The 15,237-nt window shown below is 36.6% G+C and overlaps 1 protein-coding gene across 2 annotated transcripts in view; it reads right to left on the reverse strand.

Moving 5' to 3' along the window:
- Window positions 1–15,237, reverse strand: part of ARHGAP10 (Rho GTPase activating protein 10) — a 355,007-nt gene that overhangs the window by 27,820 nt on the left and 311,950 nt on the right. For both annotated transcript variants that reach the window (XM_074229165.1, XM_074229164.1), the window contains one exon: window positions 11,563–11,722. In XM_074229165.1, coding sequence (XP_074085266.1) covers window positions 11,563–11,722 — 160 coding nt within the window. The remainder of the gene's footprint in view (window positions 1–11,562; window positions 11,723–15,237) is intronic.

The following is a 15,237-nucleotide window of genomic DNA, read 5'->3' on the forward strand; positions in this document are numbered from 1 at the left end:
AATGGGTTAATAATCTACTCTTGATGATTCTTAAGGCAGTGGATAGATTCAAATCTTTCCTTACGCATTTAACAAGCTATTTGATATTGGACAAGTCACTTGATTTCCATCAATCCCATTTTCCTCACCCATCAATGAGGATAATGATAGCATCTACCTTAGAGGTTTATTGAGAAAGCAGACACCACACAAGAACTTGAATCTGCCCTATTTTATGTAACATGACTCAAAAGTTTCCATCTGCTAGTGATCAATCTTCTGATAAACAGTCACTGCAACTTCTAGTTCTCATGCAGTAAATACACAGTATGTCACTGAGACCCTTCCAAATCAATAAGAGAAAGACCATGACATCAGGGATATGATATGATGACATGTAAGTGATTTGGATTTAAGTGAGAGGGAACAAGGAGGCTGTGCAAAGTTGTCAACCCCTTTCTCCTCCAGTGCCATCTGGACCCAGTAACCAGATATGGATCTGGATGACTGGAGATGGCCCTGAATACAGTGGGAGACCTTGATCTTTATAAGCTAAGGTCTTTAAGAGGTCTCAAACAATATCCATTCATATATTAAGGCAGATAAGAAAGAAATGAAGCCAAGAATGGCCTCTTACAGAGTCAAAAAAAATCAATCTGAGCTATCAACTTGTACTCCAATGACATAATCATAGAGAACACAGAATTCCCACAACACCCCAGAGAAAGCTAGGGCAAAGCTTTTGTGGAAACTGAAGACAAAATATAAGCAAATTCAGATGGCAAATACAAGAGAACAGAAAGCCATTGTCTATGTAGAACATTGCTTTAAAGAAACATGATAAGCAAATATTATTCATGTAAATGGTTTGGAAATATTACCAACATGATTGATTATTTTCTATATCTAATCAAAATATCTGATAAAATAAACAGCCAAAAAAAAATAACAGCAATAATAATAATTAGGGCTTCTATAGTGCTTTCAAATTTGCAAAGTGCTTGAATGTTTCCAAAGTATCCTTGCTGGATACTCCCCAAAACCTGTGAGGTAGGTGCTATCATTATCCTCATTGATGGATGAGGAAAATGGGGCTGATGGAAATCAAACAACTTACCCAATATCACATAGCATGCTAAATATCTAAGGCAAGATTTGACTCTATCCACTGCCTCAAGAGTCAGCAAGAATAGATTATTATGTCCTTATCTTTGTATATTGGATTACATGCCTTCTTCCCATTAGGCACAGGAAAAAGGAATCACAACATGTCCACATCTCTTGCTCTGACTCAATATAATGCAGGGTGGGCTCCTTTTATATCTGAAGCCAGGTGATGGATGTATCTTTAAAAGAGGGCTGCCCTTTAAGGTAAAGAATCAAAAAGAATTATCTATCAAGGGTCAAGTCTATCAATTATAATTAGGGATAATTTCTTTGGAGAAATTTACTTTAATGATATTTTTTAAATGACTCAAGGACATTTGAAATGCCTTGACTTATAATGTAAAAAGCTCCAAGGAGACTAAATCTGCAATTCTTCTCTAGTAACAGTCACACAAGATCTTCTTAAAGATAGAAGAAAGTTATCACTTCAGACTGACTGATTAATCAATAAGAGCTTATTAAGCATCTACTACAGGTGTGTCTAATCCATGACCTGAGGGCTGCCATCAAATCCCATTCATTCTATATTATTACATTTTTTATTATTATACCCACTGGCAATTGTGGTCATAAATAAATATTAAATTCTATATGCAGTCCTTTTTGTTGGGTGATGCAGCTCAGAAGAGCTAAAAGGTTGGACACCCATGATCTATCATATACCAGATACTGCTAGACAGATCCAGATCAATAATGTCTCCAAGTCATAAAAGATGGTTTTCTACCTGTTAAAGACCACTCTGCCCATATCAGAATCTTTGCAACTATCCTCATCCTGAGAGAGTCTGCTTTCTAGCTGTAGAATCACCATAAAACACAGCTCTCTAGGGAAAATACACATAAGGGAGAAAACTGGATCTGTGGGGATTGGGGACATAAATTCAGAGAGATGAGGACTGTCAGGACACAACAAAGCAAATAGATCTACCGAGACTACTCCAGGTTGAGTTAAAATAATTATCATTAGCTTGCATTTCCTTATTATCTAGTATGTTCAAAAATATACTACAGAACACTATACTAAGCAATATGGAAGAAACAGAAAAACCTGGCTAGGGTCAAGTGCTAGTTTCTAGAGGTGTAAACCTGGGGAATTCCCAATCTAAGCCTCAGCTTCCTCATTCATAAAAATAAGAATGTCATTAAGAAAGTTTTGTAAAATCATAAAGTGGCATGAATTAGAAATTATCATTATTAAATGAGTACTATAAAGCCACATGGTTACTGAATTAGAGAGATGGGATTAGGGTTCTAAATGCAGAAGTCTTCCTACTGGAGCAGCTAGGTGGCACAGTGGATAGAGCACCGGCCCTGGAGTCAGGAGGACCTGAGTTCATATCTGCCCTCAGACACTTAATAATTGCCTAGCTGTGTGACCTTGGGCAAGTCACTTAGCCCCATTGCCATAAATTAAAAAAAAAATTTTTAAGTTTTTCTATTACACTGCATTGTCTCATAAGAGTACTATCTGAAATGCCTACTTCATAAGGTTTGTAAAGAGCATATATATATATATATATACATACATATATATATATATATATTTATGTAAAACCATCACAGAAACACACCAAATAAAGGACCAAGACTGCAGTTAAAAGACACAAGTTCTAACCTACCCTCAGACTTTTACTCATTATAGGCAAATCACTTAATATTTCTCTGTGCCTCAATTTTCTAGTCTGTAAAATGGGAATAACAATAGCACCTACCTTCCAAGGTTATTGTGAGGATAAAATGAGATATCTGTAAAGTGTTTTGTGAATCAAAAAGTCTTAGTTAAATGTTATTTTTTAAAAAATGACTTACTTTGCAAATCTTGACATACTATATAAATGCAAGCTGTTATGATTATGAAGTTAGGATTTTAAAATAAATTTTATGAAAATAGTAGTAGCCTGAAAGGTGATTTCTATGCAACATAATAAATTTTGATTGAGTATTTACAAAATACACAGCACAGTGCTAGGCACTGTGGAGAAGAAGAGAGAGAGAAGGAAAGATATTTTTTGAAGCACTACAAGCTGTCTGGTCCCAAGACATTAAAAATCCACCTGAAGAGGAGACTGATATGGAAAATTCAGAAAGGTAATCAATCTATAATTTTCCCTTGAGAACACCAATGAGGACAGCTGGGTGGCTCAGTGGAAAGGGCATGGCCCTGGAGTCAGGAAGACCTGAGTTCAATATGGCTCAGATACTTATACAGAACTAGATTATCCCTAAAAACTCATTCATTTTGAAACTTTGATGCCAACTTTGAGAACCTTTCACCATATTTCTTTTTAGTAATTCTTAGATCTATATGACTTTTTAAAGTTCAACTGCCACCTCTTCCAGTTCAGGTTTTGTTAATTGGTTTCTTTACATACCTATTTTTCCCCTCTCCAGGTGATCCCGTGTTTTATCACCCAAAGTCATTTAACCCTGATTACAGAGAGAGAGAGAGAGAGAGAGAGAGAGAGAGAGAGAGAGAGAGAGAGAAACCTGAAACTTATTTATTTTACAGCAAAAGGAAATAACCTCAGAGAGGCTATGATTAACCTAAGGTCACAGAAGATTTAGAGGAAGGAGAGCTCCCTGTGAACTGGAATGTTCACTGAAAGTTTCATGGAAGACATGAGGCTCATAATGGGTCTTGAAGGAAGAGTGGGATTTGTAGAAGTGTAAGAAAGATAAAAGGGCACAGATGGTAGTAGAAGCAGTGGTCAATAAACATTTATTAAGTACCAATCTTATATCAGGTGCTTTTCTACCTACTGGAGACACTAAGAAGAGAAAAAGCTCCCTCAAGGAGTTTACAATCCAGTAGTGCAAAGGTGTGGATGTAAAATGGAATAAGAAACAAAGGTAGGTCCTTCTTGCACAGTCTGAAGCCTTTTATATTAAGTGACTGCCAAGAAATAAGGTTAGGAGAATAAACAGGTTGGTTCTCAAATGTAGAGGACCTTAAATACAAGTTTAAGGGAGCTAAGAAAATCCTCTATACAGAGGAGAGACATTATGAAAGGGATGCTTTGAAAATAGCTTGGAGTAGGGAGAAATAGGGATATAAAGAAACCAGTTAGCCAGTCCTGAACTGGAGTGGTGGCAGCTGAGCTTTAAAAAGTCACATAGATTTAAGAGGTAGTGAGAAAATATATGGTGGGAGGTATCAAAATTGGCATTAAAGTTTCAAACATGCGTGAGTAGGAGAAGGGTAGTAAGTGCCTCGGGTAGAAATGGGAAAATCAGAAGAGTTTTTAGGGAGATTCTGAGTTCTGTATAAGATATATGGAGCTTTACCTTTTCTCAGCAATGCTGTGACCCAAGACAATTCTGAGGGACTTATGGTAAAGAATGCTATCCATCCCAAAGACAGCTAATGGTGTCTGAATACAGATTGAAGTATTCTTTTTTTAAAAAAAATACTATAAGGGGCAGCTAGGTGGATAAAGCACCAGCCCTGGAGTCAGGAGTACCTGAGTTCAAATCCGGTCTCAGACACTTAATAATTACCTAGCTGTGTGGCTTTGGGCAAGCCTCTTAACCCTATTTGCCTTGCAAAAAAAAATACTGTATTTTTCTTGAGGTTTCCCTTTTCTTGGGGGGAGGGGTTATGTATACTCTTATAACCTGACTACTGTGGTAATGTTTTTATTACTACACATTTCTAACCTATTTCAAATAACTGACTTTCTCAATGAGGAGATTGGGGTGGGAGGATGAAAGAGAATTCAGAACTCAGGTTTTAAAAGTGAATGTTGAAACTTGGTTTTTTGCATGTAGCAAGGGAAAATAAAATAAAATAAATTTTAGAAAAGACATGTGGAGATTGAGGTGACCATGGAATGCCCAAACAGTCAAGCAGTCCAATTGTAAGGTCAGGGCTAGAAATATAATCTCTGAGTCAACTGCAAAGAGCTGACAGGTGACTGCTGAAGCTGTAACAGAAGAGGGAGTAGTCCAAGGGAGAAACTACTGAAAAATGTGGGAAGGGGGAACTAGTAACAGAATAAGGGAAAGCAACTAAACAAAGGAAATTCAAAAAGACTATTTTAGAGGGAGAAAGAAAATTAGAATAGTGTAGTTTCAGGAAGACCTAAGAAAGAGATTTTAAGGTGGGCTTGTGCCCAATGTTACAGAGTGAGAACAAAAATGGAGAAAACCAAATGGGAATTAGCAAAAGGGAGGTCAAGTTGACCTTCAAGGGTGGAGATTTTACAGCATGGGGAGGATGTATGCCAAATTACAGGGAATTAAAAAGGAAATAAGTGTTAAGTAAGAAGAGGCAATAGAGATTACTAAGAATGTGCAATATATAATGTGGGGCTCTCCAGGGACACAAGAGGTTGGTAAATGGCAAGAATCAGAGCATCAAGGAATTAAGGGTCCTCAGCAGAGAAATTCTAAGAACTTTGGGAAAATGAATATATTCAAATTTAGCATAGCATATGGCTTGTATCTTTCATGTTAAGTTAAGGGATTAAATTCAGACTTTTATTACTGACTCTAAAAGATAGGGCAAAGTTTGTATAGCCATGGTAACTGGCTTTTATCCTTGGACGTCCTTCCACACCTCTAATGCCAAATAGTAAAATAACAATAAAAAATAATAAAAATGATTTGTGGCAACTGACCACTACCATGACAATGCCATCTTATTAATTCTTGAACCATGATTTTTTTGTAGCAATTTATATGAAGGGACCTCCGATTTGTTGGGAGAATAAAGGAAATACCTGAGAGAGGTGGGGAGAGTTCCAGGTATTTATAAATTAAGAAATGCTTTTAAATGCTCCAGGATTGTTATAGACCTGTAAAAAGTCATATGGCTAGTCAATGAGAAAAGCATCTAACTAGCTATGTTCCTTGAGGATGCTAGAGATTACCTAGAAGAAAGCAATCATCTCAAATGATGTATCTTCAAATGGAAAGACCCTTCCCAGAGTCATGATAAGCTATGATTCTAACAAGCTCATTTCAGTCATTTTTCAGTTTTATACAGTTCTTTATGACCCCATTTGGGGCTTTCTTGGCAAAGATACTGGAATGGTTTGCCATTTCCTTCTCCAGATCATTTTACAGATGAGGAAACTGAGGCACAGAGGATGAAGTGACTTGATCAGAGTTATACAGCTAGGAAGTATCTAAGACCACATTTGAGCTCCCAAGGATGAATTTTCCAGACTCTAGGCCCAGCATTCTATCACCTATGGTACTACCTAAGTTGCCCTAAATTCTAACATACTTAAATCTAATTCTTCAGAACACAAAGAAATAGCATAGACACATGGGAGGGACTCAGATGAATTATGTCCAAAGTACAAAAAGCAATCAAATTGTCATAGTGGGAAAATGTCCAAAGAGCACATGAAATCTTTCTTGTCTGAATCAGTTCCATCCACCTTTCCTCTCCTTGGCCCCTCCCATCTCCTTGCAGCCTCTCAAGGTTGCAGAGTTTTCCATGACGTTTTAAGATGTGAGTGAAGAGGAAGCCAGGGAATTCACTTAGAGTTTGATTTATGACCAAAAACTATCGAGCTCTCTCTGTTTCAGGCGTGAACATTTTGTGAACTAAGCTCTGGCGATATTACAGCTGTTGTCACTTTCTGTTGAAAATCCTGAAGAGGAAAGGTCACTTAAAAAAAGTGTTCTCCGTTGACCAACAGCAGGGGAAGAAAAACAAAACAAACAAACAAAAGAAAACTAACAATACTGTCTTCATATCCAAAGTCAATCTTGGTTAAATTGCACCCCACAATGAAAATGCTTGTACCTAGCTCCCTTTTAAATAGGTACTACTGCACTTAATTTCTAATCTAAGAAGTAATAATAATTAGTTACTATTGATATAGTGATTTAAGGTTTAAAAGGGGTTTATAGTATTTCATTTGAGCTTCACAAAATCCCTAAGAACCAGGAACTTTTATTATTCTCATTCTATATAAGGAAACTGGGGCTAAGAGATTTAAGTGACTTTCCCAGAGTCACACAGCTATTCAGTGCCTGAGGAAGATGGGATTCTTGAATGGAGATTGAAGCATATTATGTTTCCTCCTTCTTTTTCTTGCTTTTTTTTTTTAACATGTTTAATATGGAGATGTTTCACCTGACTTCATATGGGCATCACATTTCTTTCCTTCTCAATGAATGACGGGGAAAAAAGGGTTAGAAAGAAAGAGGGTGGGAGATAGAGAGATAGAAACAGAGGAAGACAGAGAGATAGACAGAAGATAAGAATTTGGTGCTGAAAATTTAATTTAAAAAATTTTCTTAAAATCTGAGATAAAATTCAATTTCAAGCCTTCCTGGTTCCAAGTGAAACATGCTATCCACTATACTACTTAACTGTCTAACTCTAACAATCTCTGTGATAGATTAAAACAAAATAAGAATAGCAAACATAGTTTTAAATGAATCATGTGTAACCTACTTGTACAGTATATGTGTAATTTTAGTTGATGACACTCCATATGTATAATATACATGAATGTATATAACAAAAGTGGGGTCTAACTGATGATGAGATTTGGGGTCCCACTGAGACAGAGGCAAAATAGAGGGAATACAAAGAAGGTCCCCCACACACTGGTAGAACTCCCTGTGGAGGTTCCCTGGGAGACTCATAGGTAAGAGTCTTATAGGATGTCAAGGCATTGATAGGTGGCCATCCACTTCACCAAATAGAAAAATCACCACAAGGAGAATATAAATTCACTGGATAAATGGAGTCAATTAATATGCTGACAATTTCTACCCACACATGGTTGAATGAGAGATGAAATTTCTTGGTACCTTCATTTCCTTATCAGAAATATAAAAGAGGTTGGCTAGATGACCTTTCAAATCCCTTTCCAGCTCTAAATCTAAGAACAATCTTGAGTAAAAATAATTATCAGAATGGTTTAATTAATTTCTTTAGATCCAAAATTAGTCTTAGAGTTAGGTTTTTTTTCATCTACAGGTCAACTATAACTAAGATTAATTTATACCAGAAATGAAAGATTAGTTCAATATTAGAAAAATTATTAACATAACTGACCATATTATAAAAAAGCAACAATAACAAAAAGACAGACATAGATATCTCAAACTCAATTTATCCAAAAATGAAATCCATTGTCCTTCCCCTAAGTCTACCTTCTTTTCTAATTTCCCTATTTTTAACAGGTATGGGATAGATGTATGGAGAATCAAAAAGCCTTGGCACCCAACCAAATACAGTAGGAAATGAGAGTTAATGAGAAACTTAAGATGAATTAAAAGTCTTGGTAACTAGAACAATGGCTAAAGAGGTGCCTGATAAAAATAGAGAAGTTGGAAAAGAAGGTAGACTTAGGAGGAAGGACAGTGAGTTTCATTTTGGAGAAGCTGAATTTGAGGTGTCTATGGGAATTCTACTTCCAAAAGTACCAGCAGACAGTTGGTGATAACAGGGATAGAGATCTCACCCAGGAGAGAGAGACAGACAGACAGACAGACAGACAGACACACACTACAGCTGGATAGAAACTTCTTGGAACCATCAGTATATTGTTGATAATTGAACAGTGGGAGGTGTCAGTTAACATAAAATCCTGGAAAGCAGGTAGAGAAAGAAGCTCGGACCAGAGCTTTAAGGAAGACTCATTACAAGAAATGGAGGAGGCAATGAGAGAAGAACAAAGTTCAATATCAGAAAAGCACAGAAAAAGAATAGTTCTTAGGAGGAAAAAACACTGTAGAAATGTCAGAAAGTATGAAAATTGAGGAAAAGTCATCAGAATGAAGAGACTGCTAGCTAGTAACTGGGGAGAGAGCAATTTCAATTGAGTAATGAGGTCAGAATTCAGACTGCCAGAGAAGAAGCAGAGAAAATACATGTAGCTACTGTGAAAAGGAAAAGAGATAAGAAAATGGTATCTGGAAAAGAAGGTTGGGCAATGTGAAGCATATTTTAGGATGGGGAAGTCTGTAAGCCTGTTTGTAGGCAGCAGGAAAGGGAACTTTGACATGTAGAGTTAGGAAGAATAGAAACTTGGGGGCGGCTAGATGGTGTAGTGGATAAAGCACCGGCCCTGGAGTCAGGAGTACCTGGGTTCAAATCCAGTCTCAGACACTTAATAATTACCTAGCTGTGTGGCCTTGGGCAAGCCACTTAACCCCATTTGCCTTGTAAAAAAAAAAACCTAAAAAAAAAAAAGAATAGAGATTTGCTAGGTATGGTCTGTCTTTTCTCAGTAAAGTATATGGTAAGTTCCTAGGAGGCTATATGAGAGACAAGAAAAAAAAAAGAAAAAGTTTAAAAATATCTGTTGTGGAGAATGTTGTAAAGAGTAAGTCAGGAAAGAGTAAATGAATTGACTTGGGGTATTAGGAGCCAGTTGGGAGTGGATAACTTAAGACTGTATCAGCCCTGGTCACTATAGTTGTAGGACTTCTTTTAATACCAAATACACATATGTAGGAGGTAGAAGATAGGAGTTAAACAAGTTTGGGGTTTGGAGAGGCAAGACCAAACTACTGGAGAGGATTGCAAGAGACCTGAGAGTACGCAACAGAATCAAGTCAAGAGATAGAAAGGGAAGATAGCAAAGTTAAAGATGGAAATATGGCTTGGAAAAACACTAAGAGATGGAGGAAATAGAGTCCTGTGAAGAATAAAGAATGGGTTTAAGAAAAGTGAGGCTTAAGGAAAGATGGAATAATAATGGATAAAATCTGGAATCTGATGACATGAGAGTAACACTTGCCAAGTGATGGTAAAATCAAGGGTTTAGAGATTTCTTAAAGATGCACTGCATCAACTGACACCGCATGGTCTTTTGAGATTTTCTTAAATTCTAGCTCTTCCAGTGTTAACTAGAAGTCAAAGGTACTTGCTAATAGAATGGGTAAATAGATGACCCCACCTACCAAATTTTCACCACCTTTTCACATATTTAATTCATGATATTATGATCATATGTGAATTTAGCAAGCATCTGAGAAAAAAGTCAAGTTCGAGAAAAATAAGATACATGTTCATTTTCCATAGCTAAGGAGAGAATAACTCTGACAGATCAGGGAAAGCCCTATATTATGAGGCCTTTAGTGTTGACCTTCCAGGATCCCCTTTGGTCTTCTCTAAGAGCAGTTTAAAAGAAGGGGTGGGGGGGAAGAACACCAGTCTACTAGGTCAGAAACCATTAGGCAAATATAATTCCCCTAAATAGCCAGACACTCTGCACAGTACTCACTCAGCTAAGCTCACTGGTGTGTCCGGTCTCAAAAGTGAGCCAAGCTGTAGAAAAGTAAATCAGATATTTCAACAGCCAATTCTCAATTATCTATTATAACAAGAGATTAAATGGGGGAGAAGCCAGCAATCACTAAAAATACCAATAATCAAAAGCACATGCAATTATCATTTTTTGTGTTATGATGCATTTTGGCAGTCTTGGTGAAGTCTGAGGACCCCTTCTAAGAATAATCCATTTAAATAATTAAAGAAAATGATAAATTTCAGTTGAATACTAGTGAAATTCATGTATCCCCTGATATTTAACAGGGGTTGATGGAATTCAGGCTACAAAGCGCTCCAAGATGAATGTCTTAAAATCAGTTCAGTCACAAACACGTATCCTTCTTTCATAGTTAGCTTGTCCATATGATGAGAGAACATCTCAAGCAGACTGGGACAAAAGTTTTTCTCTTATGATCTGAATCTCTCAAGCACACTCAAACCTCATACAGACTTGGATCCCTTTTCTCCCCAAGGATATTGGGAAAGCCATCCAAGAAACCCTTTGTTGATTTCCCTCCCTTGTTGGAGAGGACAATTGGTAACAGTGAAAGTTAAAAAACAAACTGAATGAAATCATCTTCAGTCTGATAACTAAAATTTTGACTGTTTTTTTTTATATTTTTTCAATTAACAAGCATTTATTTTCTTTCCAATTTACTAAAAGGAAAAAACCCCTTGTAACAAACAGGCATAGTCATGTCAAATAAATGCCCATGTTAATGAATCTCATTTGGCATCTTGGGTTCATTACCTCTGTCAAGCAGTGGGTAACATTTTTCTAGATCCTCTAGAATCATGGTTGATTATCTCACTGATCAGAGTTCTAAGGTCTTGTAAAACTGTTCATTTTTACAATGTTGCTATCATATTATAAACTGTTCTCTCACTTCACTCTTCTACAATCCATACAAGGCTTGCCAAATTTATCTGAAACTGTTCCCTTTATCATATTTTACAATACAATGATACTGCAATGTACTCATATCAAAACTTAGTCATTCCCCAACTCTTGGGCACCTCTTAGGTTTTTATTTCTTTGTTGCCTCCAAAAGAGCTTTTGTTTGTACAAATATGTTTGAACATATATAACCTTTTCTTTATTCCTTGATTTAAAGAATTTAACAAACAAATTTTGACTCATATCACCGAAGAGAGAAATGATTACTTACTGGTTGGATGTCCAGTCCACCAGTTCTCCACCATCTGTAAGAAGGTGGTTTTTTTCTGGTCCAGGGGAACTACTCAAAATGACAGGTGGAGGAGAGTGTGATGAAAGTGAGTCAAGGCTGCCCGTTGGGGTGTCCTCTTTGGGAGGGCTAGAATTGTCAGCTAGAAGAAAGAAAAAGGAGATGAGAATTTAAAGAAATGTTATTTTAAAAAAGGCACACCACTAACAATCAGACAGCATTACTTGATTAGTCAATCAAACTTCATCTTAAAATTACATTTATAATTCAGGCTGTGACTTATAATTCAGGCTGTGACTATCTCCTGTCTTAAACAGTGGTGGTTGTTTTTGAAACCAAAGATCCCTAAAATAAACCATGTGAAATGTACAAAGGAAGAAGTATTCTCTTGTAAAATAAAATACCAATCAAAATCCAATCAAATGGAATCTGTGTGGTCTTGACAGTGGCCACAACGATGCCCCCAATCCATAAGAAGGCAACAGCTATGAGCCAATGAAAACCTCATGGACAATAGAGGGCAGAGAAGCATTCCTGTGGCTGGACCTTCATTTCCTCATTGCCTGACAGCTGTCCAAGCTACTCCCACAAAATACATTTGCACACATTAAAAATCACATTAAGAAACTGTACCCCACCTCATGTTCATGGTTGTCATCTTAGACCCTCACTCCATCTCTCAATCATTAAAAGTTCCAAAATACAAATAAAACAGCGAACACTAAGAAAGAATGTTAGAAAAGTTTAGACTACTACAATGACTAGGAAGGACAGCTTAGCCCCAGATGAAAAATATTTTCATGATGCATATGCTCAAAGAGGATAATTTTATTAAAGATGTTTAGGATTATTTATATACATTGGGGGTTTGAGTGAAAAACTCAGAGGATCGAAAGCAAATGAATCAGCTGCTTTCCCTTCTATGTTTTTATGGCAACTATTTTGTCTCTAAATTAAAAAAAGCATTTACTTTGTGAATAGTCCTAAATATGAGGGATACAGCTTACTAGATAACTTAGAAAACTGCTTCTGCTCTCAAGAAACAAGTAGAACATATAATCCATTAGACTGTGAGCTCTTTAGGACTATCTTTTGCCTTTCTTTGAATTCTTGATGCTTAGCAAAAAAAAAAAAAAATCCTAAAAGGTCACCATGGGGACAATGGCAAGATCCAGAAATCTTTAGATTTCTGCACCTGGGTACCTGTCTCTCAGGAAAACCATTAGGAAATGGGAATGGACCTAAAAGGTCATGGTAGAAAAGAATTTCTGTGGTCTTTCTGGCAGGGGTCACCAGGTGAAGGATACAGAGTAGGGGTGAGGAATGTTTTTCCTGCCAAGGACCATTTAGATATTTACAAAATCATTCATGGGCTATAATTGGTCAAACATTTAATTAATTTACCCCTAAAAAGTTACTAGACCTATTGAATTTCCAGTCTTGTCTGTGATTGGACAGAAAGTCAGTGTCCTACTTGGAGAAAAGGAACTTTGTGGCAGGAAATTGGGGATATGGTTACAGAGCATACACGAAATCCATGAATAACAAGGCCTCTGAACACAAAAAATCAAATATGAAATCAAAAACATCACTGGTGAGATAAAGAATTAAAATACTGAACACTAATTGAAGTTAGAACCTAAGATGTTCAAGTTTCCACAGGAATACAAGAGATTCCCATTCAGACTCGTGTCCTGGTTCAAAGTAGCATTGGCCTAAAATTCTGTACTTTCCCAATCCCTCTCAGATCCTCCCAGAGTAACCACTAGTGAAATGACAAAAGACTTAACTCAACACTGACAGACATTTAAACACAGTAGAACTAATAATAGATAAACAATTAAATGAAGACTAGTAAAATTCAGGCAGAGGTGTGATGGGAAATGTTTAACAACTGACTCCCTAACCGCCAAAAGTATTTGCTTGCAAATCACTTTTAAGTTTAATCTTCATTAACACTTTCTCCATGTTTTTTTAATCTAGACAATGAACAAGACGACAAATCAAACCCTTGTTTCAAACTCCATGTTCACACTGAAAAAAATATTTTGACCTTTTTTTCTGATAACATGAAAAGGTAGTTTTCAACATTCATCCATTTGCAAGTTTATAAGTTTCCCATTTTTCTACCACCTTCCCTCCCCTTCCCCATGGGAGTGAACAATCTGGTAAAAGCTGTACATGTGCAATTTATTTAACATAATTCAATATTAGTCATATTTTGAAAGAGGACTTAGAACTAAGGGGAGGAACCCATGAGAAAGAAATTTTTAAAAATTCATACTGAAAATTTAATATTTAGCTCATCAACTAGTTCAAGCTGATTTATGATTAGAGTAGGGAGAGAGTTTTTTGTGGGTCAAGTTAGAATTGATTGATAGAGATATAGCTTCAGTCATGTAAGGAATCTGATTCCAATTCTGCCATATTGGCTGTGTGATCCTGGGCAGGTCAATTAACCTTTCACTTGGGGAAGCTAGGTGGTGCAGTGGATAGACTACCAGCCCTGGAGTCAGAAGGTCCTGAGTTCAAATTTGGTCTCAGATACTAATTATCTAGTTGCATGACCTTGGGCAAGTCACTTAACCCCACTGCCTTGCAAAAACTAAAAAAGAAAAAAAGGGAAAAAGGAAAAAAGAAAAAAATTAACTTTTCATTGTTCCAGCCATTCATTAAGGGATAGAATGGAGAGATTGCTGATCTGTCTGAGAAATTTACTGACTGTTTAACCTTGGGCAATTACTAATGAGAATTAAATGAGATCATTTTTGTGAAGCACAATACCTGTTGCATAAGAAGGCATTATATAAATCCTATTTATTTTTATCATTATCATCATCATCATCATCATCATTATTATTAAATTGTTGTTGCTGTTATACAACAGGGGAAAACTGCATTATTAAAAGTTCTCCATATCAAATAGAATTACAATTCTGGTTCCAAAAAAGGGAAATAAAGACAAAAGAGTCAACATGGAGATGATGAGGTAGTGGGGACAAGGTGAATGTACCCAACTGAATCCAATAATCATTTTATTAAGCATCCACAATTTGTTAGGGAGAGGGTTGAGTGTCAAGGATACAAAGATAAACTAAAACAGTCCCTACCCTGAAGGAGCTTAGATTCAATAGAAAATATACATAAGAAATATGAAGCATATGCCAATTAATTTCTATACTACAAAGCATACAAGACTCAGGGGGAGGGGCTTAGGAGGAACTTTGGGGGGGAGATGAACTCAGCTCTGAAGAGTGATGGTGATTAGCAGAAAGAAGGAAGATTTTGAATGGAAACACCATAAATATCACTTGAGGTTTGTTTTTTTTTTAAATGAATAGGATTCAGGAGAAAACTAGACTCCATGAATGGAATGAACGTTATCCATAGAAGTCACCCTTGGAAAGGGCTGAAATTCATCTTAGGACATCAGAAATAGGACAGGCAGAAATAAGAGTATATTCTCCAAGTCACAGTCACTTTTTCCACAGCTCTTCACCACAAGAAGCTTTAGCTAATTGGTGTAATTCAACTCGCCAACAAAAGAACCAATTTTCAAGCAAATGAACCAGAACCCACTGATTGACCACTGCTAGGATTCCTTCGGGTTTATTTTCCTTTTTGAATCAGGTCCACCCAAAGGGGAACAAAGGAACT

Source organism: Macrotis lagotis, chromosome 3 (assembly GCF_037893015.1).
Source record: "Macrotis lagotis isolate mMagLag1 chromosome 3, bilby.v1.9.chrom.fasta, whole genome shotgun sequence".
Classification (NCBI taxonomy): domain Eukaryota; kingdom Metazoa; phylum Chordata; class Mammalia; order Peramelemorphia; family Peramelidae; genus Macrotis; species Macrotis lagotis.